Here is a 25,263-nt window from a genome sequence, read left to right as displayed (position 1 = left end):
GTCTGGATTCACCTCATACAAGCAGACTCTGCAGGGCCATCTGCCATAAATTTGGGGACAGGGGGGAATTCTGCACTATCCACGAAGAGAGGATACACAGCCTGAGAAAGTGGGATTTTACCCACAAAAGGTTGCAATTTGTGTAATTTTTTTACGTGATTCAATAAAGGTATCACCTAACTCTTGCATTTGAGTAAAACTTGTTAGTTATTCAAAGGCAACAAGACTGTTTTGGGAACAACAGACACATATGACTGATCTTCTGGAAATAATCTCACAAGGTTATTTATCCACAAGAAATGGTGTACAGAGGAAGAGCCCCACAATAATTGACAAGCGAACTAACAGTGAACTGTAGTTTAATAGGGCAAAGTCGTGTGGCTAGATAAAGAAACAAGAAGTGTCTCTAACTCAGGATTCTATTCATGCAGAAGTTAACACAACTTTCTATGGAAAGCACAAAAGCTACATCTGAGTGCAACAACACCCTCCAATTCATGTTTCTATGCAACTGACATTGAGCCAAACATCCTCCAGTATGGGAAAAGACACATATCTATTCTGAGGAAGAACCAGTGATGGGTCATCTTCTACCTATATGTACAATCTGCCTCTTAAAACTGTTCAAGCTGGTAGACACCAGTACTTTTTTTAGCAGCAGAGACAAAAATAGAGGGGAAAGGAACATACTGTGTTTCTGAATATCCAAGCGAGCAAGAAGTTACCAGAAGGGAATGGCTATTGCCTTCAATATCTGGTCAAATTCTATGATGGGCAGAATACCAGACTATGCATGTGATCCATTGTGCTATGTAGGTTTGTATGTTAGACCAGGACCCAGAAGAACATACTTAAAGCCCCACTCAATTACAAAATTTACCAGAAGACCTTGAATCATTTAGTCTCTTTTCACCTAACCAACCTCTAAAGAGTGTTGTGTGAACAGAATTGGGGATGGGTACCATGTACTAACTAGAGAGATGGCTCATTGGTTTCACACAGTAAGGATGTCTTTGCACAGTAAGGTCCTTTTAAAAAGAAAGCGGGGGTAAAAATATTTTAAATAAATAAATAAGGAAAAAATGAGGATTGTTCGAAACCATTTACTTTAGGAAGCAAAGCTGAGTGAGGTCCCCCAAAAAGAGTTTACTCCTCAGCCATAAGATGTTAAGGCAGCTTTCAAAGCTGACTTAAGAAGGGGATGCAACCACGAAGGATCACACTGAAATATAACAATCTTTGAGGTGTCACAACATTGTAGTGTTTTTTTTAAAAAAAAATCTGATCGGCTAAATTTTCGATCACAAAGCCATTATTAAAGAGTACGTACTTAAGAAGGTCGCCCTTTACTTTGAGGATCCGGCTACTACATCTCCCTCCCTCGGACCTGAACCCACCATCAGCCTCTCGGATACCCAGGAGAGAAGGAAGGCACTTACTCTTTCCTTGCACACGAGATACTATTCTACACTTGGAGCAGATGCCCGAGTACGGAAGTCCTTGAGGCAAAAAGGCGCCAGGCCTACCTAGGCTCTCAGTCATGAGGAACTGGAATCAATATTGAGACACCTTCCCCGGCCCTACTGGAAAAATACTGTACCGGCATCTTTTGAGACTCAGGAGGAAACGACTACAAAAACCACTGCACACGGCCTTGGCTTTTATTGAGTCACTTCCGGTCTTTAAACGGGAAGTTGGGTTTCAACGGCAAGCTGAAACGCAAAGGGAAAGTTACCATAGAGAGGTCGATGGAAAGAGGGACGTCACTGCCTGAAACGATAGGCATTATTTTTACGCCTTCCAAGCAAACGTATTTGTGGGTAAAAATGGCGGCTTTCGAGTTTTACCGGAAGTTTGGTTACGTCTAATTCCACCTTTATTTGTCAGGTCTATCACTTCGGGAAAAGACATGCTCCCTTGTAAGCATAAGTCTCAGTTTCGAGGTTCCCCCCCCCCTTTCCTTTATTTCAGCTAGTTGCCTTGATTGCTTTCTTTCTGAGGCACAGGGTAGCGAAGCAACATTTTCTTTTCACTCACAGAACCGCCCCAATCCCTCTCTCAGGACTACCACAGGGAAAGGATTGCATGGGACTCCAAATGCATAAGCACTCGCCCTCACTCTTTTCTACTTGTATTGCTCTACGGTTAACCTCAGCCTCCACTTACTGGCTGTCAGACCTTACGAAAAAGTGGGCGGGGTGTGCTCCTTGAAAGCTGATTGGCTTAGAAGCCGAGCGCGTCGTCAATTCCGGACACAGATGGCGGTGTGAGTCGAGTGTTGCGTCCGGCGACCGGTCTGAGGGGCCTCGGGGCCCTGCGAGTATTCGCTGCGAGCGCGGACGGGGGCGGTTCTGGCCTGCGGCATGTCCGTCTTCCACGACGAAGTAGAGATCGAGGACTTCGAGTATGATGAGGAAACGGAGACCTATAGCTACCCGTGCCCGTGTGGGGATCGGTTCCTTATCACGCGGGTAAGAAGTGGGGGGCGTGTGGGGAGTGGAGGGGCCCTTCCTACCTCTGAGGCCTCGGGCGAGGCCCCGCTTCGCACGCTTCCTTGGGCGCCAACCCCGTTTAGCCGCGATGCGTATTACTCCTGAGGAGGCCAAGGAGAAACACGCATGGGGCCTGAACTTTTTGGTGGTTCTGGTACCCAACTATCAACAGCACAGAAGCTGTTTCTTCCTTGTTTTTATGTACTAAACACTTCTGGGCCCTGCTTGCCCATAATAGCAGCTTACAATGGTAACAATTCATACAGGCTCGTTATGAGAACGGTAACGTCACCGTGAAATAAAAATGCCAGGCAAAACTATACTCCTTCCCACCACCAAGGCCGCCCACCCAACAGAACAGCAGAAAGGAACATCTTAAAATGTTAAGTCTGGCGAAAAGCAGAATAAAAACTGCCTGCTCTTCCTAATAGTGAAAAGAAGATTATTAGTGTGATTTGTGCAAAATATCCTGCTCTTTATGGATGTGTACTTCCCCCCCCCCACAAATATTGAAAATATCTTGAGGAGGGAAGATAGTCTCAGTGGTTCCCAACCTTGGGTCCCCAGATGTTCTTGGTCTGAAACTTCCAGAAGCCTTCACCACCAGTTATCCAGGATTTCTGGGAATTATAGTCCAAGAAGATCAGGGGACCCAAGGTTGGGAAGGAACAAGGTGTGCTGGTGTAGCTCAGTGAATTGGACCGGAGCCAGGAGTGGTGACTTCATATTTCCACTGTAGCTTCTGGGTAGGGTGGGTGTTAAATGAGATCACCCAGAGCGTGTGTGAATTATCGGGTTAAGTCCCCTGGCACCTGTGCGGTCTTTGGCAAGCTGCATGGTGCAAGAGTGCCACCAGGACTACTTCTAACTACTTTACATCTAGAAAACCCAGGGAACAATCACTGGGTGTCAAAAACAACTTAACAGTGCGTGATTTTTTGTTGTTTTTCAAGTCAAGGTACTATTTATAATTACATTTTTAAGACCATGTAAATGCCCGTGGAATTTGATATGGAAGAAATTATTTAAGTTACCTGGTCACTCAGCTGTATAAGGTTTTTAAAATACTTTAAAATGAAATAAAAGTTATCACAAGAACCTTAGCAACAACACTGAAAAGCTGCAAGGGACCCTATGGATCATTGAGTCATTCCCCTTTCAAGGAGGAATAGTGAGGAACTGAACTCCCAACCTTTGGCTCCGCAGCCAGGGACCTAAGCCACTGAGCTATCCAGCAGTTTTGCCAGGAAATGAATAAACAGATAATGCAATTATCTTAACACATTCTTTAGGGAAGCTCCTTCCATGTGCCCCATCCAAAACCTGCTCTGTATAAAGAAGAAAATAAATTACTTATTGGTACATCTTGTCCTTGTGGCTAGGAATAAAAAATAAATCTTGACCTACATTTTGGAGAGGCTATAATTCCTGAAATGCAGTTGAGGAAAACCTGTAGACCAGGGGTTGTCAACCCCTGGTCCGTGGCCCAGTGCCAGTTCGTGGGCCTGCCGGAACTGGATCGCACATATGGATCTCCATGCTCGCGTGGTGGGTATGTCATGCCTACTGCGTGAGCATGGAGGTGCCCCCACCTCCCCGCACATGGGGAGAAAATCAGCAGGAAATATGCCAAATAATACAATTTAATTTAGTTTTGAAACCAGAATTAATTATTTTAAATATTTTTACAAATGAAAACAAGGGTGCCCATCATAAGGATTCTTTGTTTGGCACTGCAGGAAGATCTGGAAAATGGTGAAGATGTGGCTACTTGTCCAAGCTGTTCGCTTATAGTGAGAGTCATCTATGACAAGGTGAGGTGTATGCAGATGGGTGTGGTGCATAACCTTGCACTAGACTCGCATAAATGGGAACATGTGTAGGTTTTTTTCCTAGACAGAGTTTTCTTCTTCTTATGCCCATTGTATACCACCAGAATTAATTTTCAAACTACTGTACATGTAGTCATGTTTGCCTGTCTCAGCATGTTGAGGGAAAAAAGAAAAACATTGTAACACTTTAAAAGCTAACAGTTTTATTTCAGTATAAAATACATTAAAATCTGCTTTCTCAGATGCAGGTAACAGAGACACTAATGTATTTTGATCAGTTAAAAAATTGATACATTGATATTCCAACAAATTTACACATTCATAGACTATAAGGACAAGTTCTTTGATCCCAATAAATTTGTCACATTTAATTCCATAGAAATTAATGACTGACTTTCATGTTTTTCATTGGGAGCTACATATGACTAATTTGCTTTGTATTTAAATCATTTTGAATTTGCAAAGCTGAACTAGTATTATTAAGCATCTCAGTTAAGTGAGTCCTATATAATTCATTGGAATTTAATCTCAAATCAGTGCACAGATTATACAACTGCAAGACTAGATGTGATTCGATTTTCAGAGTTTTTTCTTTGATCACAGAGACTTTTTCTTATAATGGCTATGGTTTTGTTGTAATGCCAGTGGTTGAATAAGCAGTAATTTTAAAGACTTTTATGGGCCCGCAGTGTTTTTGTTTAATGTTATATTCTTAATACAGTAACATTTACTTATTAAGCATATATTTACATTTTATGAATACCAGTTTTACATTATTATGTAAATTAAGACATATGGGGAGCAGCAAGGTTTCCTAGTACAACACATTCTTTTGTTTGTTAGCATGACTCCTGTTTTCTTATTCTAGGAACAGTTTATGTGTGGAGAGGAAGTCTCGGCACCCACAACAAGCAAAGAACTGGTTAAATGCTGATGGTTGTTTAATAAACTGTTGTTCTTGGGAAACGATGAGGCAATACTTGGGCAGAAGGAACAAGGGCACCTTTTCCGAAGACTGCCTACACTGTTCGGAAGACTGTGTACTTGTAGTAATGGACTGCATTGCATCTGTTTGGAAGGAAACTGATATGTTGAAGGCACTGAATGTGTTTTATGTGCATAACAAGTTCTTAATATTAAAGATACAGCGTATTTTTTCAAATGTGAGATTGAAAACTGAGACAGTTGGCTGTATGTGAAGGTGACTTGGTTTCCCCTTGTCCCTAAATTCAACAAATATGTGTTAATTTCAAATGTTTTAGATTCTTCCTGTCAGTGGGCAGAATGTGACCACGAGGTCCTATAATAAGAGGAGGAAGGCCCTCTTCCATACCAGGTTGATGCTTTCAAGATGATCTGTGTTACAGGAAAGATTTGTTGAAACCAAAATTGTTCTAAGTATCTTGTTAGCCTTTATTATCTGATTATGGAAGAGAGATCAAAGTCTCAGAATCAATCAATCTATAACTTTATGACAGTTTTAAAACTGTCCAATATAGTTAAAACTGTCCAGTTTAAGACCTTTTTCCAGGGACCATAAATTTACATAATTTGTACATCAGTCGATAAATAGTCCACTGGACCTGTTTAACAGATGGAGGAGGAGGAGTTGTCTCGATATAGAATGTATTTATTATGGTCAGGTGACCAGCCCACGAAACATATCCATGGCTAATACATACAAAATACAGTTAAAAATATACAAACAATTCACAAATCATACCATGTGGCCAAAATACACAAAATGCCCCCGAGGAGACCATGAATTGTTCAGGCTAAACATGTTGGGTGGTTTTTAAATTGTAATAAAGCTGTGTTTTTATACACCTGAAGACTTTGATTTTTCTTAATTGGATCTGTTGCATGTTACGAGTTCTTTTGTTTTGTTTTTTTAATTATCCCATGCCGAACTATTTTATCTAGACAGACAGAGATTATTTTGAGACTACAATTTGCTTTGGTGGATGAGTAGCACACCTGAATTGTTACTCCAAGATAATGTACACTAAATGGGCTTCGCTCTGTATAAACTAGAGGTCATTTTATATCTGTCATATCAGACATGGTTTCCAGAAATCCTGTTTGTAACTGAAAATCTTGTCATTGCCTGCTAACTTAGTCAGCAACTTGACTTTTTCAGTTGGAGTTCCATTTTCAGAATGTGATTCTGATAGCACTTTACAAGGAAAGTATTTATAGCATTTATTGTACCTTAATGGATTGGTGTTTGTACAGAACCCACTCCAGTTATTTTTTTCTGGATTGTTCTTTAGTAAATTCATATGTTCAAAAATTATTTGGTTGCCCATTCGGCTAGCAATAATTTAATAGTGTTTTTGTTGTCTGTTCAACTAGAAATAATTCATGCTTAAAATCTAATTGCCAAAATCCTGTTGGGCAGTGTCCACCTTTACAGCGGAAATAAAGTTATCAACAGTGGTAGATTGCCTCTGATTAAAGACTCCCTTTTGTAATTTCAACTGGCTTGATAACTCAGTGGTTTAGATATCTGGCTGTGGAGCCAGAGGTTGGGAATTCAAATCCCCACTGTGCTCCCTGTGAGTACAGCCAGCCTGTATGGCCTACAAAGTCCCAGGTACCCCCAGAAGAAGGCAATGGTAAACCGCTTATAAATATTCTGCACATGGAAAACCCTGACGAGGGTCACCATAAGTCAGAATTGACTTGACGGCACATGATGATTATTATTTGTGATTCCATAGTACATATGACTTTCTTGTGTTCTGTATGAGCTTCTGGATTTCACAACAGGATTTCAACCAATATTTTTCTCATCTTGAAGTCTTGTGAATACCTGCAAACCAGTTTCATTTTCACTAGTCTCAACTCTTAAAAGAGATTAAGAGTACAGTGGTGCCTCGCAAGACTAATTTAATTTGTTCCACTGTTAATGTTGTCTTGTGAAAAATCTGTCTTGTGAAACATGTTTTCCCATAGGAATGCATAGAAATCTAATTAATGCATTCCTAAGGGCAAAAAAAGTCAGAAAAAAGTCAAATTTAGTTTACAAAGGGTTTATTAAGTGCTCTTTAAAGCCATACATATCATGCAGATGATTTTTAAAGTTTCAATAAAAAACTTTAACTTTTTAAACATCATAGAAAAACATTTAAAAATCAGCAAACATGAGGCAGGAAAAAAAACGGAAAACGTTTGTTTTGTGAAGCATGGCCATAGGAACTTTTGTCTTGCGAGTCATCAATCCCATTGCCAAAACCATTTGTCTTGTGTGTTTTTTGTCCTGCAAGGCATTTGACTTGTGAGGCACCACTGTACTTGAAACTAAGCAGCCTGAGATCAGTGTGTACTTGAACACAATGATTGTTACGCCTTTCTAGCCTTTTAAGAGCTACTTTTGACCACTGGTTAATAAATGAATGAATGATTTTCTTGGTTGTTTACGTATCTGTGTCAACGGCAGTTACATTTAGTGGCCAACAGGTGGCACTGAAATACTGTGTTCATATCAACATTTGTGGAAGGCTTGTATTATAAATGTAACTGACTGAAGAGGTCAGGGGTTTAGGTGTCTGACTTCAGAGCCAGAGGTTGGGAGCTTGATTCCTTAATGTGCTTCCTGGGAGAAGAGCCAGGCTGTGTAGCCATGGGTAAGTTGCACAGTCCCATGGCACTCCCAGAAGAAGGTACAGTGGTGCCTTGCATAGCAACGATAATCCGTGCAGCAAAAATCGCTGCAAAGCGATTTCGTCGCTATGCGATATTAAAAAGCCCATAGGAATGCATTGAAAACCCTTCAATGCATTCCTATGGGCTTAAAACTCACCTTAAAGCGAAAATTCTCCATACGGCGGCCATTTTCAATGCCCAGTAAGTGAGGAATCTGTCCCAGAAAACAGGGGGCAGCCATTTCTTTTTACCCGGCGGCCATTTTGGAACTGCCGATCAGCTGTTAAAAAATCACTATGCGATGATTGGTAAGTGAAACAGGGTACCGCTAATCGCAAAGCGATTTTTCCCTATTTAAAACATCGCACTGTGATTGCAAAAGCAATTGTAAAATCTTTGTCACTATGCGATTACACCACTGTAATTGGAAACCACTTCTGTGTGTCCTCTATCTAGAAACTCCTGGAAAGACCATGTCAGAACTGCTGGATAACTCAGTGGTGTTTGTATCTGGCTGTGGAGCTAGAGGTTAGGAGTTTGATTCCCCACTATGCCTCCTTGACAAGGGCAGGACTTGATGATCCACAGGGTCCCTTCCAGCTCTGCGGTTCTAAGATTTCTAAGAACTGACTTGATGGCATGCACTTATTTATTGTTATATTATAAATATTCTGCATTTCAAATTAAAATCTTTTTCTTGCAATAGATGGTATTCAACTTTTGGGGGATATTTTTAGTAGAAATTGCTGTTCTTACCTTACATTCCGTTCTGACCATGAAATTTAAAGTTTGTATTGTTAACAGAGTAGCTGTTATGCCATCCAGTCCAAAGCACACAGATTCCTGGAATGTCACAGTGGCATACTGACCTGTTAGACTAGGTCATTTAGATCTATTGAGCAACTAAACTGATATCCTACTTGGTGTGTTGGCAGTAAAGCTGAGCACATTTTGGAGTGTTGTGCATCTTCTTACATAGGAAGTTTCATTATTGGAATATGTGATGATTCTGAAAGTTCCTAAGTAGAACAAACTGATCTTGGTATGAAGTCTTTTGGCAAATGTGACAATCCTCTAGTGTGATAACTATTATAGAGTGGCTAGAGAGGCTGGTGAACTGATAATCCTGTAGATTTATACAGCATCCTCACTCAGTTGGCACTGTATGATAAATTTTTAAAATATATAATCCTGAAAGAAGTCAGCTTTTATTTGTGTTGGAGAAGGAGCAGCCTATTTTTATATGATTGCAAACAATCTGGACTAGAATTTAGGGGGGAAATTATTTTGGATTATAACTTCTAAAAATCTACTTCCCACCATGGTGCTGTGTTGCATGGAAAGTTCTGAGAATTACAGTCCAAAAAAGTAACTTTTCTAAGCACTGGTCTAGACTTTTCATGTGATCCAAAATCACAACAAGGCACTGATACAACACTTTTGAGGGAATGACAGCATCACATACTAGCAGAAACTGCGCACCCCAGAGCCTGTGACAAATGTCGTGGCAGAAATTGGCCCTCAATGTTCTTGACTGACTACAGCAGTTGGACCCTGGCTTAAGGCCATTTATACTTTTCTACCTATATGTGCTATATAGTCCTGTATCACCTTAAATACATCTAGTCTCTTCTGAAGCCAAGCAAGTTCAGGACTTGGTTAACACTTGGACGGGATCTCAACAGAGGGATCTCCAGGTGTGGCAACCCCAGACCTACTGGAGTATCCCACCCTATAATTATGCTGCCACCAACCATTCCCTATAAGGAGTCACACAGACCAGGAATGGATTTTAATAAATAAAAGAACGAGGTTTATTGAAACAACAAACAGGGTAAACAAAAGGATCAGGTAAATAGGATACTGTAACGTGGCATAGTCCCAATCACACACATACAACAGCTTGGTTCCCACGGAACACTTTAAGGTAACGCACAGACCCTGAACCTATCAGTTCTGGCTACCTATATAGAAACCTGAACCTATCAGGTATGTACTAACTGACAAACAGTTGTACCCAGTCTGACACACAGACTCCCACTCCTCTTCTCCACACAAGCTCCAAATATATATACAGTACAGCTCCTCCCCCCTGATGTCCCGCCTTCCACTCCCCATAGGATGGAACTTTCCCTCCAAACCCATGACAGACAGGTACCATCAGTGCTGTATGTGACACCAGGTAAGGCTAGGAAGGAATCTTGCCTGAAACCTTGGAGAGCTGTGGTAAAAAAAGAAAGAAAGAAAGAAAGAAAGAAAGAGAAAGAAAGAAAGAAAGAAAGAAAGATAGATAGAGAGAGAGAGAGAGAGAGAGAGAGAGAGATGGTATTGGACTTTATGAGCCAAGGTTCTGACTCTGTGTGAGGCAATTTCTTGTATTCTTAAATTGTCCCAAAGTTCAAGCATAATACTGTTTGAAAGTCCTCCCATGTAAATAAACAAAGTTAAACAAAACCCTTTTTGGAGAAAGCTCATATATCACAGTGAAGGTAAGTTGCCTTCTTTCTAGCATTCATTATTGACTTACATATACTTCCAGAACAGTAAATAAGAAAAGTTGTTATTCCGCCTGATATGGAATAATAGAATGACTCACACTATGAAATGCCATTTGAGAACCAGCTTGCTTACACCAATCCTCTGTATCAGTGAAGTCTCACCTCTGGACTATTCACCTGTGTCATTGCTTTTCCAAAGTAAGATGGAGATAACTATAAATAAAATTTGCTTTCATTTCCCACAATAGTTAGAGTAATTGCTGATTTTCACTGTTAATTGGTTATGGATTTGTAAATTTCCCACAGATTTTGATACATCTTGCAGCAAACATGATATTCTGAATGGTCTATGTTGCCAAAAATGTTACCACCTGTGCAGATAGTATTTGCAAGCCTGGGAAACCCAAGGCTTCTAGAGATACAAGAAAATGTGAGTTGTTCCCTTCCCCCCTAAAAAAATCTAAGGTGAGGGAATCTTCTGTGCTATTAAACAACCCAATGAGGTGTGATAATATCCACAGTGCTGGCAGGACACTGGATGGTGGTTGGAGGTAGCAAGAAGTAGAAAACCAAGTCCTGAGAATCCTGGGAGAGGGCAAGTTTGGCCAAAACCCTTAGCAATCAATATGTACACAACATGATCACAATTTTCTGGAAAGTGGGTACAGATGTACAAGTTAATAAACATTGTACCATTTTGTGCCACTTGGTCCTTCTCTTTACCCTGCCGCATATCAGATAAGTTCAGGATGATGTGTCAGAAATAAGCTTGTTTCTTTCATTCGGCCTCTTTCAAACAGGATTGAGAAATAAAGTGTTGTTTCACCTCCAGAACTCTCTGGGTGGTTTAGAACATAATTATGCAAACAACAACTTGACACACACATACCACATTCTGGGTGCTCATTTTACCAACATCAGAAGGGTGGAAGATTGAGTCAGCGTTGAGTTGGATACCTGAATCTGCTGAGATCACTCGGGTCATGAGCAGAGGCTTGACTGTAGTACTGCAGTTAACCATTGCGACATGGGACACAGTATTGGGCACAAAGCACATGTTCTCCCTCATTGTATTCTCGAAGGCTCTCACAGCTGGGATCTGATGGTTGTTGTAGGTTTTTCGGGCTGTTTGGTCATGTTCTGGAGGTTTTTCTTCCTAACGTTTCGCCAGTCTCGGTGACCGGCATCTTCAGAGGACAGGAGTTAGAGAACTCTATGTTCTGGTGTAGTGTGTGGTATAATTTTTAGTTTAGTTTAGACTGGCAAAACGTTAGGAAGAAAAACCTCCAGAAAATGGCCAAACAGCCCGAAAAACAATAATTTCCTCTTATTCTTGCGTTCTTGATTGGTTCTGCTTCAGCGTTGCTCAGACAATTGGCTTGAATTGAGGGATGATGAATTTTGCAACAAAGGGTCACTTGAATTGCCAATGCATGAAATTCAACTACTACTCAGGAACAGATATCATAAAATGAAAGACAAATGTGCTCCGAAAAAGGAAATTATTGTGCAAAAAGCATGTGCCAGAGCAAAAGATCTTTGGCATCTAACTTGTATTTTTAGTTATTGACTTGTCCTCATTATAATCTTTCTGGCAGGTCAGACTGATTTCCAGTTCATATATCCAGGAGTAACATATCTGGTAATATGATGCCATGTGGCAAAAGACACCAGAATGTATGCCTGAATTAGAACAAATAATAAAAACTGGTGTCCAGCTCGATATGAACAAAAGCAAGCCCTATTTGACTTTTCTGTAATGTTTGGCTGCTTTGTATGCAATATGAGGATGATGCAAGAGTTTTCTGCTTCACTTTCTGAAGAGGAAGCAGCCTGTTGTTATTATTTACAGAGGCTATCTGAAAAGGGGTAAGCAAACTCCTTATGTACCAGTACTGTCAAGAACATGCTATTTAGGGCTCCCGTGCACATTTAAGTAAGAATTTGTGCTCTTTCTTCTTGTATTAATGCTTTCTGAAAGGCTTCATACATTGTGGCTTATGTGGAGAGGGTTCTTGAAAAAGTATATGTGGCAGCAGACAAACTACACGAGGTTCTGGTTACCTTCAGAGTGTCCAGTGGGACCAGATCAGAGGATTTGCTACTAGATGGCCCTCTGAATGACACCCACTGCCACCAAGGAGCTTAATACACAAGGCCAGCCACATTATTCTTACACCTAAAGGAAGTCTGAACAATTCTCCTTGGAATCAACAATACAATGGAATAGTAATAACCTGAACAGTTAATAACTTGTTGCCCGTATATTATGACGCACCAAACCAGCTCTCTCAGGTTGCAATCTGGAGGGATGGATCAAGGGAAACCATCTGAGGCAGTTTTCTACCCAGATATGCTGGCTTCTTGTTTGCTCTGATTTTGTTTGTTATTATTACTATGATATCCCACCTCTCTTCAGTGAACTCAAGGCAGAGAATGTACCTCTCTTCCTCTCCACTTTATCCTTACAAGAATCTTGTGAGGTAAGTCAAGCTGAGAAGATGTGACTGAACAGGATAATTGAGTTTCATGTCTCAGTAGGAATAGGAGTCCAGAATTTCTGAGTCCTTGTCTAACATCCTAACCACTACGTCACACATCTAGGTCAGAATGTGGAGCAGCCCTTAGCGAAAGAATAGGCTTTTTCCTAGAGTGAGGACCTTCTGAACAAGGTTTTTATTATGCCGTTGCTTTGCTTCATTAGCTGAATTTTCTAGAGAGTTGAAAAAATGACTTCCATTTATATATCTCACATTTTCCCATTGCTATATGTTTCTCACCACAAAAATAAATAAACATTAAAAATCAAAATAATGCTTTGAGGAGAAGAGTGCTATGTCTTTCAACGGTTAGCATGGGGAGCTTTTCGTCTGCAGCCCCCACCCCCTGATAGGTAGTTACAAGGGAAGATTTGCCAGCTATGAGGATGTACAGGATCTTGGCTTTTCCCTTTTGGCTGCAAGTCCCAAGTTGTTAAGCATATTTTCTCAGAATTGCTATGAGATTATCTAGCTTCTTATGCTGCACATTTTACAAGCTCAGGACTAACATACCTAATGTGTCATTTGAGAAAACGTTTAAGACATGCTTTAACAAAATAGAATTGATTTCCATGAAAGAAGTTGACATATTCAGTGATGTGAGTCAGAAAAATATGCCTGGTTTTGCTACCCAAATGAAAATTCTTCCTCAAGGAGTAATTGGCAGTCTGCCAGGTTAAGTCAAACCTTCTACCTGCCAGCCCTCTACAGAACCTAGACCACCCAAGCAGAGTTTCCATTCCATTCAGGAAGACCAAGAGTTCCTTGCTTAGTCGTTTTTTTAAATGATGTAATGTTATATCCTTATTTTCCTTCCATAAGAAACAAAGCATGTATATACTTTCTGTCTCATTCCCCTTCTTTTCTTTTGAGGCAGATCAGTAAGCACCACCAGCAAAAACAGAATTTCACAACTGATAGTTTGATTAAAAACTATGCAGTCAAGAATACAAACATATTGCAGGTCCCTTTAAAGTTTAACTCTTTGATATATGACAAGGCAGGATAGATAACACTGGCAATGGGGTTGGTTTAACTCAGAAGCACTTCAGATGACTGATCTGAATTAATTTAGATATACATTGATACAAAACTTCTGGCCAGTAAGTTGACATCAGATTTTGACCGCTCTTTTCTCACATCTGAGCATGTGGATTTGATTCCCGCTGCTGTGCTTTTGGAGTTTTATGGCAAGCAAACAAACTTGCAAGTGGTAACTTCCTCCTGATAAATCAACAGCTGTGCTTTATTCTAGCTGAGCACTTGCAAAGCAGAGAGAGAAGTCCCAGTTGCCCAGTTAGAGCCATCAAAGTTACTATACTTAACTAGGTCAACATAAAGAAAGAAAATTCAAGCATGAATAATGCCTTCTGCATATTGTTACAGTAATAGTAATCCCATAATACAGTGCAGATTTCATTTTGGACTGCTTTGCTATTTTGGAAGAAGCTTATAATGAAGCAATTTTAACAGTCACCTCTCAGGCACAAATCCCCTCTCATCTGTTTGGCTGGGATCTGGTCTGGTGGCTGCAAGGAACCCAGCATTGGTGAAAACCACAATGAATCTCAATTTACCCAATTCCATTGAGTAGCCACTTTCTAATACATATTGCCAGTGTGCCACACAATCTAAATAGTGCTGTGCCGATGTTTAACAATGGCCCAATTACTTCCACATTCCTACACATATGGAATAAAAAAGTTCTTATAAAAGAAGCTGGAAATCAATATTAGGGCAATAACATCCAGAAAAACTAATGCAACAAAACAAAAATTCCCTGGGTTTGTTGTTAGTTTTATTGGTGATTATACTATTGCTGCTCCCATCTAGAGTAGACCCATTGACTCAATAGGAGTTGCATTAATTTGTCTTACCACTTAGCAATTGATTCAAAGGCTGGAATTCAGTAGTAAGTTGCAACTAAAGTAGGCCAATTCAATCAGTGGAACTTACGGAGGAATTGATTCACCAAATCCACTGATTCAATGGGCCTACCCTAGTTGCAGCTTGCTATAGGATTTCAGTCAGTGTGTCTGCTCTTCATTGGGACTAGCAACAGGATACTGGCCTTTGTTTTAAATGACAAAGGAAGGCTGTTCATTCTACAAAGACTTCTAATTTCTGTCCCAATCAAAGTGTACAGTTCTGTCATAGATGACAGGTGTGGCATTTAGGACCTATTGCATGTGTATTTTGCCTTTAATCTAGATAACAAACTGTAGCATACATATAATCCCTCTCCCCATATTTAATTCTCATAGCACCTCTTTGATGAAGGTTAAACTGAGTCAATCTTGCATCTGTGCGAACAGACACACACATATGGGAGCTGCTTATACTGCTCTGCATCTCCTACACTCTTGGGTTTCCTCAGCTTAAGGAAGCAGTGACACACATGGTTACACACTGGATTGTACACCAGGGGGACACTGAACAGTCACCAATGTGTACACAGTTTTTTCCAGTTGGATTCTGACCAGTGAGTTGCACCAAGAGATCTTAAGAACTATTTTGTTTTACTTATATACCATGCAGATTAGTGGTAAACACTGCTCTCAGCAGTTTACATCCAATATGAAACAAACATGACATAAAATAAAACTTAAATAATATAGTAAACACAGACCCCACATATAAACAAGGCAGTACCCTATAAATAAATTCCAAAAAAAACAATCAAAGGCGAACAGCCAATTTAAAGATGGTCACTCCATGCTTCATTAAGAGAGGATGTTCACAAAAGTTCTAGTAAACAGCCTTGTTTTGAGCATCCTCTTTTCAGCTACATGGACATTTTAATCTCAGTCTTCAAAATCTCCTCATTTAAGGATGAAAGCAGTACGGCCTGGGGATCGTACTGCGATGGATGTAGGAAAATGGGCTGAGGTTCAACCCAGACAAGACGGAAGTTCTGAGGGTGGGGGCCCCTGGGCTTGGCAGCTTGGGTGACTCTTGTTCAGGGGGGTGGCCCTGGCCGCGAAGAGTGGGGTTTGCAGCTTGGGGATACATCTGGACCCGACGCTCACCATGGAAACGCAGGTGGCGTCGGTAGTCCGCATCGCCTTTTTCCATCCCTGGCGGATAGCCCGGCTGCGACCCTATCTCGACATGGGGGCGCTCACCACCTTGGTACACGCGCTTGTAATCTCAAGATTAGAACACTGTAATGCGCTCTACGTGGGGCTGCCTTTGAGGCTGATGCGGAAACTTCAGATGGTGCAGAATGCGGCGACCAGACTCCTAAGCGGAGTGAGAAAATACCAGCATATCTCTCCTACTCTGGTTGCTCTGCATTGGCTGCCCATTCGATTCCGCATCGACTTTAAAGTTTTAATGCTTACTTATAAGGCCCTAAACGGTTTAGGACCTTGATCTGGCGGAACGCCTACTCCTACAAAGGTCTACCTAGATCACCCGTGTGAGTCAGGAGGTGAGGCTGAGGAGCCTGACGCTGAGAGAGGCCCAGAAGGAAAAGACACGAAATCGGGCCTTCTCGGCGGTGGCTCCCCACCTCTGGAACAACCTCCCTCTGGAGACTTGCGCAGCCCCTACGTTGGGTATCTTCAAAAGACAATTTAAAACATGGATGTTTATTCAGGCCTTCCCTCCAGTCAATACTTGATTCTTTCCCTCATTTTTCTCCATTTATTTTCCCTCTTTCTGGTTTGTAATTGTTATTTGAAGTTTTGTGTATTTTTTCAGTTATTTTATTATATATTTATGTTATACTGGAAGCCGCCTAGAGTGGTTGTATAGACCAGATGGGTGGGATATAAATCAAATAAATAAAAAGTAAAATTAAAAAAGTCTAGTGTGATGTATTTCCCAGCAATCAAGAAAGGGTCAGGGAATTGACCCTGAACTGTGCCCAAGCTGGACCTCTTTGTTCCAGCTGTAGGACGAGTGCATTTTAGGGGCTGGGCTGGAGCAATATTCTGGCAGACAGAAGGGTTGCTTTAAGGCATGTCACTTCCTGAAAAGTACCTTTTCTGGTGCAATCAGATGCATGTTGTTCCAGCCCTTTGATTGCACCTTAAACCTTTGAACCTTTCAACGGTTCATCTGCACATTAAACTTTTTTCCTAGAGAAATTATGGGATCCTCCCCAGCCTTTTTTTTCTTCTTGGTCCTGCAGGCACTGATGACTCTTACAATGGGAACCAAGATACATTTGCTCCAAAGTGAACCCAACTAATAAGATTTCCTGGTCATGAAACAAAGACAATAAAATGCTTTCTTCAGGTGAAGAACAATAATGGACATTCTACGAAAGTGGGAGTTGCATTTGAGTAACCTGAGCTCGGATGCCAGGACAAAATGAATCCACTCCATGGTATTCAGTATGTTTTACTCACAGTCACCCATGAAGGATCCCTTCCAGATTTAGCTAGCAATATGAGCCAGGAAAGCCATTTTGCTAAACATTAATGAGTGTTTACTTTTCAGAGTGGCAATCTTGGATACATTACTTCAGTGATAAACTGAGGTATAAAATACAGAGTGTGTGAAATTTACAACCAGTTTGGGGCTACTTCAGCCAGCTTGTACAACAATGCAGCCCTTTTCTGTAATCTTTTTCTTTGCTTTAATATATCTCACATCAGCCTGGGATGAAAGAATTATCCCTGCTAATGGCACCTTTGCAAAGAGAACAAGTTGCAATACAATATCTGTAACCAATGGAGGACCTTGGGGTGAATGGACATGGGTTGACATGTGTCCAAGACGATCACTTGCTGTTGGCTTTAGTATAAAGGTAAATATCTATGGGATGTCTTCTGATAAAGTTGCTATATTGTTGTGGATTAGAATGTTGGGCTAGGACTCAAGAGACCCAGCTTACATTCCCATGGAGCCATGAGATTCCAGGGCAGTCTTGGGCCAGTCACTGTCTTTCAGGTTGGTTCCCCTTATGGAGCTGTTGTGGGAATGAAGTGTGGTGGAGAAGAGTCATGCACTTCACTGGAAGAAGTACATGGCTTAAATGGTGTACTAATCGATTAATAAAAGAGGATTATATGATGCTGCCTTATATTGACCCATGTCATTCAGAATTATTGACACTTGAATGACAGTGCCTCTGCAGCATTTCCAACAGTGAATTTTTTACACACCACCTAGAAAAGCTAGGGGTTGAATGTAAGGGAAAGTAAATTTCAGAATGTCAACGTACCACATCTGCCTTTATTCTGTTAGGTATTGGAGGATGGAGGAGCTTTTAAAGATGACTCTGCACTCAATGGTATCCGCTTATATTGTTCAAGTGAACAGAGGAACAACACCATATATTACATTGAATCTGAATCTGGAGAGTAAGTATAACGGCCTTCATACATCTCTGATTCATTATTTGATTCTATGGTATCACAAATGAGTTGTGAAGACCCAAAACTATTGCAAGAGATAACACGGAGGGGCAGTTGTTCTCATACCAAGCTGTGATTGCTAAATATTTTGCTCCTGCTGCACATAATAAGTAATTAAGAGCCCTCATTTTGTGCTATTCTAGTGAAAATTTCATAGGACACTGTATTTAATTCAAAGAATTAAATCCAGCCAAATGGATAATTTTTTAAAAAATCATATGTTATATGTAATACATCTAATGAGAAAAATATTTACTAGAATATTATCAAAACTGAACTGACCAAAAACTTTATGCCAGGTTCTAAATATGATGGGTTAGACCCAGACATTGTCACATTCAGAGCCAATCCTTTGAATTTAATAGCTGGTATCCTGTTGGGTAACTCTGCCCGTGCAACAAGAGTGATGCTACCAGCCATGGTAGATTACCACTAAGTAAACAGCTCGGCTTGAGGGAGGGCATTTGTTACGTGCCACTCACAGGCAATGATATCAAGTTGCACACAGTCTGAAATCAAAGGAGGAACTCTTTCATTAATGGCAATCTACTATGGCCGGAGACATCCACTGTGTCCATGGAGCTATGGAACAGGATGATGGTGAATGGGACCCAATTTAGGAATGATTAACTTGAATCCCACTAATTTCAAAGGATCTGTTTTGAATATAATGAACAATACAATCCTAAATAGGGTTGGGAGAGCAAAGTGCCATCTATCACTTCCAAAGCACTTTTATCTGACAATGGCCATGGTGGAAGGCAATGAGTTGGTTTTATTGGGCTTTTGAGTTTATTTCTCTGGAACCTTAACATAAACCAATGGGGAAGAAATTAAATATGCAAGATCCAGCTCGATAGTGTTCCCAGAATGCTCTACTTTGTCTCATTTTGCTGCACTCTCCCACCAGGGGGAACTTTGTCCTTTTTTTTAAAATAAAGAAAATCCTTTCACCTCTCAGTCATGAATTGCTTCTGCTACAACTAGCAAGAACACCAAGGGTATTAGAGTTATACCTGTAATGGGAGCAATTTGAGAGGCTGGCCCCATCTTTGCTGTCCTTCCACAAGCAAATGAAGACTTTTTTCTTCAGGCAAGCTTCCTTTCAGTGACTGGCTGTCTAAGTGGGGTTTTAAAATGTGTTGTTGTGCCTTACTGCTTTGAATGTATTTTGGTACTGTTTTTGCTTCTTAAAGTAATATTTGATTTTTTTAAGTATTTATATACTCATTGTTTTAGCTTTAAATATTATCTTGTAATGATTTAAACTGCCTTGGGTTCTTTTTAAGGAGAAAGGTGTGGTAAATAAACAAATAAGGAAAAGCATAGAATCATAGAATAATATGGTTGGAAGGGGCCCTATACGGCCATTGAGTGCAACACCCTGTTCAATGCAGCAATCCAAATCAAAGCAGATCTGACAGTTGTCTAAGTTCTTCTTGAGTTCCTCCAGTGCAAGGTAAATGGCTCCATTGTTGTACTGCTCTAACAGTTGGGAAGTTTTTCCTAACATTCAATTGAAAATTGGCTTCCTGTACCTTGAGTCCATAACTTCTTCTACACCCTGGATAGTTGAGAATATATTCAGGCCCCCCTCTGTATGACATCCTTTCAAGTATTTCTTATCATAGCTCTCCTCATTCTTCTTTTCTCAAGGCTAAACATGCCCAATTCTTTCAATTTTTCCTCACAGGACTTGGTTTCCAGTCCCCTAATAATCCTTGCTACCCTCCTCTAAACTTGTTCCAATTTGTTGGCATCATTCTTAAAGTACAGTGTCCAAAACCTAACCAGTGGCAAACAGAGGGAAACTAGTAATTCTCATGATTTGGAGACTATACTTCTGTTATTGCAGCCTAAAAGAGCATTTGCCTTTTTTTTGCAGCCATATCACACAGATGGCTCACATTTGCTTGCGATCTACGACAGTTTCAAGATCCTTCTCATGTGTAGTGTAGCTCCCATCTTGTAACTGTGCATTTGGTTTCTTTTTTCTAGGTGTAAGACTTTGCACTTATCCCTGTTAAATTTCATTCTTTTGTTTTCAGCCCAGTATTCAAGTCTTTCAAGATCTTTTTGAACTTGTTTTCTGTCTTCCAGAGTATTAGCAATTCCACCCAATTTTGTGTCATCTGCAGATTTGATAAGTACTCCCTGCACCTCCTCATCCAAGTAATTAATAAAAATGTTGAAGAGCACCAGGCCTAGGACAGAGTTTTGTGGTACCCCACTTGTTACCTCTTCCGAATTTGAGAAGGAGCTATTGATAAGTGCTCTTGGTGTACAATTCTCTACACAGAAAAATGATTGTTGAGTAAATACCACATTTACGAGTCAGACTAGCCATTAAAGAGAGTAATCAATAGTATAAAGACATGTTTATTTATCAACTATAAGTCATTAAAATACGTTAAAATAAAATAATAAGCAGCAGGTGAGATAGTTAATTAAAAAAGAAAATACAATAAGGCGTAAGCAGGAATCAAAAAGACAAATGTACAGGGAACAAGCGAGCTCGAATGTTAATTGCAGCCAAGGCAAAGTTTGCCACATTTAAGGTGGTATTGGCGTTAATGTCAGCCAGGAGCCAACAGACCTGGGCGAGATTAGGTCTGTCTTGGATGGAAGTCACAGAACTTGCCAAGAACCTTAATCTAGGGGAGTGGTAATATGGACATCTCAAAAGGTAGTGAGTGATGTCTTCGACTTCTCCGAGGTGGCAAGGACAAATTCTTAGGTGATAGGGCAGATTCTCGTGTCTGCCCTCGACCACTCTTGAAGGCATACATTGAAAACGTAGAGCGGTAAAGGCCTTGCGAAGGGCAAATGTAGTTATCCAGGTCAAATAATTTTCCATGACAAAAGTTGACTTATAGAGTGGGAGTGAAGAGGAATAGGGTGAGCTGGAGATGATGCAAAGGTCACTTCTGATATGAAAAAGGCGAATTGTATCCTTGAGACTAGCTTTCACACATTTGGGTGGAAGAGCGGTTAAAGAATCTAAGTCGATGCCATAGGAGTCAGTTATTTGTTTCACAGCACTCACCCAGGATTTAAGAGAGGGGTTGGCCAGTTGTTCTCTAAGGCAGATCTTAGGTAAACTGGTATCATTCATTTGGTTCCTCACTACGCCTCCTGAAAGAAAAGCAAGCCTGTGTAGCCATGGGCAAGTTTCACAGTCTCAGGATGCCTCTAGAAGAAGGGAGTGGTAAATCACTTCTGAGTACCTTATACCTAGAAAATCCTGGAAAAGGTCACAATGAGTTGGAATTGACTTGACTGCATTAATTATTACTTATGATTATCATACTATATTTTAAAATTGTTCTACAAATACTTGTGGAGGAATTAGTTTCGTAACTACTTGTACAAGATCTTATATAAGTAAGACTCTTTCTAGATTGGATTCCACTTTTACCACATAGTACTTTTAGTGCATGGCGCAAAAAAAAAAAAAATTCAATGAATATATACCATCCCTGTACAGAAAAGTACTTTTGGGATCCAGACCACTGAATTTCTTTAAAATGGAGTCAACCATGTTTCCTTAAAATGATTTTTAAATGAATTCCAGCTCTGCGTTGAACAAAACCATCACTTACAGCTTCCTTTCCTTTTCCAGATTTGGGGAATGGTCACGGATCAGATGGTGCCCACAAGGAAGTGTTTTGCATGCCTTCCAGCTGAAAGTTGAACCTTATGCAATACGTCTTGACAACACCGCAGCAAACAACATCAAATTCCGCTGTAGCAATGGTGTTACTTTAGAAGGACCTGGTGGCCCTTTTGGTGATTATGGTCGATGGAGCCCCATCTGTCCTAAGGGTGGAATCTGTGGCATTGAGACCAAGCAGCAGCCATACCAAGGCGTGTTTAAAGATGATACAGGCTTAAATGATGTTCGCTTCCCCTGCTGTGAATAAATGGTCTCTACTGAGCTCTTTTGCACAAATAGTTGCCTGCTCAAGGAATGTGCACAGATTTCTCATTTGTGGTATTTTATCCTCTAAGTTTCTATCCTCAAAGTTTAAACTACCCAGTGTGGTGTAATGGATAGAGTGATCAACTAGGACTCAGGAGAACAAAGTCTGAATCCCCACTTGTCCATGGAAACTCACTGGGGGAGTGGAACTGGTAAAACTGCTCCTTAAATACCTTGAAAGCACTATTAGGATACTATAAGTCGCTTCCAACTTACAGTGCATAACTATCTTCAAAATTAAATTTCTGATGAAAAAGTGTAGACTATCGTGTACTTGCTGGGAAAAAAGTAATACTTCAAATAGCATATTAATTTTTATTGTGATCAGTATATGAAATATTTATCTGTGGACATTTATAATCCTGTGTGAGCCAGAGCTGGGGAAGCGACTTTAAATAGTAATTAGGTACACTTGTAGCACCAAAGCCATGTTATGCTGGAGTTTCTAAAAGCAACACTCATGTCTGGAAAGTACTCAAAATAGTGATCTTCTGGAGACTTTTAAACAACCTTAAATGCCGCAAGATGTTGTCCTTCAGCACAAAACACATTGTCTTCCTCTCCACCTTGTCATTTGTCAGTACCCACAACAGAGCACAAGACTGGACAAGACACAGAATGAGCCCACACTGGAACTGAGTGGGGCTTCTCCCACATGTCATATCCCACGTCTCTAAAGATAAAAATAAGTAAGACATGACTATGACACTGCAAAAGAAGTCACTAAGTTATGGTTATACTAAACTAATATAGTTAGTTATTGTAAAGGAAAGGAATGACTTAAAAATAACTTATCATTGGTAACTTAACATTTCCAAGCTCTGGCATTGACATCTGCAATGCTGGATTGTGCCAATATTACAGGTATCTCAGGGATGAAATGGTTGACACTACTGATTAAAATTGTATAAGGTAAAGGTAAAGGTTCCCCTTGACAATTTTTTTGTCCAGTCATGTTCGACTCTAGGGGGCAGTGCTCATCCCCGTTTCCAAGCCATAGAGCCAGCGTTTGTCCGAAGACAATCTTCCGTGGTCACATGGCCAGTGCGACTGAAACACGGAACGCTGTTACCCTCCCACCGAAGTGATCCCTATTTATCTACTTGCATTTGCATGCTTTCGAACCGCTAGGTTGGCGGGAGCTAGGACAAGCGACGGGAGCGCACTCCGTTGTGTGGATTTGATCTTACGACTGCAGTTGTATAAAATTGTATAATTTGACCTCTCCTTTCCCTATGTACACCCTTCAAATAGCTGGGCTTCTGGTTTTATTTGTATGAAATATTGTCTGAGAGCAATAGAAGTATGACAGAACCACAGACAGACAACAGGGTCTTCTTTGTTTATTGTGGTATTTCCTTTAAAAATAAAATATTCTCTAACTCTTGTTCCTGGAGAATACACCAGGATCAAGCTAGGCTTCAGAGAGGGGGGACAGGCAGAAAGAAGGCTGTTTTTTGACTGCAAAGTTGTCTAAAAACTATTTAATGAAGATAGGATGTTTGTGCAATTAGTAGCAAATAGGAATTATCATACAAATGTAAATTGCAGTGGGGAATGCAATTTTCATTCACATATAGGAGATCTCTAAACAACATTCCACAGTTGAATTTAGGTTTCCGCTTTCTAGGTTTTCTACTGAATGATAGTATCTTCAGCCTTATCTGGACTCAGATACCAAGCTGTTTTCCCCCCTTCAAAGCCTAACAAGAATGCAATGGCTTCCTCTCAAAGGGTTGCACATGATATTCCACACAACACAACCTTTCTTCCCCTACCCCTTCTACCTCCTTCTGGTAGAGCTTCATTGTATTTGTTGTGGCAAAGAGAGCTATAGTGGTAGAGAAGTTCACAACATGCCTTTACAGTATGAAGAGAATTATTTACTGAACCTAATAGGTTAAAGGTTAAAATAATTAAAGAAAGACTTTCCTATGCATTCATTCCTTCATATAGAGTGAGATGCCATCTACTCTTGGACAAACTGAATTTTACTGCATACTTAAGTGTCAACATATAAACCATTTCCTTTCTGGTCAGCCTCTTCCTTTCTATACTGTATCATATGTGCAATTAACAACTTATCAGATAAATTCACAATAAATGCAAGCTGCACTCATATGTGTGAGCTACAAAATATATGTGACACTGATATACATGCCCAACCATGGGTTAATATTCTTTGTCAATTCACAGGAAATTCTATTAATTAATCTTGAATCTATTATAAATGTTGATGTATTGTAAATTGCTTTAGGAACTTGGCTGGCCAAATGGAGATAAACGAATGCTTTAAATAAGTAGATGAGAAATAAATAAAATTTTTACAAAATCTATGCCCATTTAACAAATAATGTGCGTGTGAGTAATTAAGGTATATCAATACCTTAAGAGAAACAAATGTAAAGAGATGACTAAGTATCAAGCACACATTGTTAAGCTAGCCCTCTTACTGTTCTTATCATTAGTGACAGAAAGGGATATCTGTTGTAAAATATTTCAGAAATTCCATATGTGGATTAATTTTGGAACAACATTTTAGAATGTTGTTCAACAATCCATTCAGTTTTCCTCAAATGTCTGTAATGTTATCTATCTGCTATGCTCTATTGTAAACAGACATATAATTGCAAAAATGTAATTTTTGTCTTTCTCAACAGATGGAGGTTGCGTGCCAAGGATATTTTTCAGCCACAGCTTCTGGATTGTCTACTTTGGTGCTAATCCAGAGCTCCTGCTGAGCAGCTTCCATACTGCTGCATAAGAGCCTCTTTCTGAAATCATCTGGCTCATCTAACTCAATGGCAGAACTTGTAATTTGTGAGCTGAAGGTCACAGGTTCACTCAGTGGTATCCTTGGGGAAGACTTTTAAAGGGTCACTGTCTGATAGTACATACTGTG

The 25,263-nt window shown here is 40.2% G+C and overlaps 3 protein-coding genes across 12 annotated transcripts in view; 2 read left to right on the top strand and 1 right to left on the bottom strand.

The window, feature by feature from the left end:
- Window positions 1–1,833, bottom strand: part of OXNAD1 (oxidoreductase NAD binding domain containing 1) — a 38,903-nt gene extending 37,070 nt beyond the window's left edge. For 2 of the 8 annotated variants that reach the window (XR_013537232.1, XM_073003357.2), the window contains exon 1: window positions 1,440–1,833. Coding sequence is in view for 2 of the 8 variants with exons in the window: in XM_073003355.2 (XP_072859456.2) it covers window positions 1,736–1,786 (51 nt within the window). In the remaining 6 variants the exon portion in view is untranslated. The remainder of the gene's footprint in view (window positions 1–1,439) is intronic. The other 6 variants (XR_012088331.2, XM_073003355.2, XR_013537233.1 and 3 more) reach the window with 5 other exon arrangements.
- A 399-nt stretch (window positions 1,834–2,232) lies between these two features.
- On the top strand, window positions 2,233–7,730 carry DPH3 (diphthamide biosynthesis 3). Of its 3 annotated transcripts, none has more exons than XM_073003353.2 (3): window positions 2,235–2,471; window positions 4,195–4,306; window positions 5,193–7,730. In XM_073003353.2, the coding sequence occupies exons 1-3, from the start codon at window positions 2,407–2,409 to the stop codon at window positions 5,256–5,258; spliced, it is 243 nt and encodes an 80-aa protein (XP_072859454.2). In that variant the 5' UTR covers window positions 2,235–2,406; the 3' UTR covers window positions 5,259–7,730. The 3 variants fall into 3 exon arrangements, with proteins under 3 accessions (XP_020635842.1, XP_072859454.2, XP_020635833.1); XM_020780174.3 differs by having other exon boundaries at window positions 4,232–4,306; window positions 5,193–6,778; XM_020780183.3 differs by lacking the exon at window positions 4,195–4,306 and having other exon boundaries at window positions 2,233–2,471; window positions 5,193–6,778.
- An 8,664-nt stretch (window positions 7,731–16,394) lies between these two features.
- Window positions 16,395–22,316, top strand: LOC110073146 (vitelline membrane outer layer protein 1 homolog). The gene is made up of 3 exons (XM_020782022.3): window positions 16,395–17,769; window positions 18,210–18,325; window positions 22,002–22,316. Exons 1-3 carry the CDS (start codon window positions 17,566–17,568, stop codon window positions 22,300–22,302), a joined length of 621 nt encoding a protein of 206 aa, XP_020637681.2. The 5' UTR covers window positions 16,395–17,565; the 3' UTR covers window positions 22,303–22,316.
- The last annotated feature ends 2,947 nt before the right edge of the window (window positions 22,317–25,263 follow it).

The sequence above is a fragment of the Pogona vitticeps genome, chromosome 6 (assembly GCF_051106095.1).
Source record: "Pogona vitticeps strain Pit_001003342236 chromosome 6, PviZW2.1, whole genome shotgun sequence".
Classification (NCBI taxonomy): domain Eukaryota; kingdom Metazoa; phylum Chordata; class Lepidosauria; order Squamata; family Agamidae; genus Pogona; species Pogona vitticeps.
This window is presented reverse-complemented; position numbering and strand designations above follow the sequence as displayed.

Bases quoted from the DNA above. Each gene is read 5' to 3' on its own strand.
- LOC110073146 (XM_020782022.3), top strand. From the start codon at position 17,566: ATGCAGCCCTTTTCTGTAATCTTTTTCTTTGCTTTAATATATCTCACA. The intron at 17,770-18,209 runs GTAAATATCTAT...TTATTCTGTTAG, and splicing joins CTGTTGGCTTTAGTATAAAG to GTATTGGAGGATGGAGGAGC. The intron at 18,326-22,001 runs GTAAGTATAACG...TTCCTTTTCCAG, and splicing joins ATTGAATCTGAATCTGGAGA to ATTTGGGGAATGGTCACGGA.
- DPH3 (XM_020780174.3), top strand. From the start codon at position 2,364: ATGTCCGTCTTCCACGACGAAGTAGAGATCGAGGACTTCGAGTATGAT. The intron at 2,472-4,231 runs GTAAGAAGTGGG...TTGGCACTGCAG, and splicing joins ATCGGTTCCTTATCACGCGG to GAAGATCTGGAAAATGGTGA. The intron at 4,307-5,192 runs GTGAGGTGTATG...TTCTTATTCTAG, and splicing joins TGAGAGTCATCTATGACAAG to GAACAGTTTATGTGTGGAGA.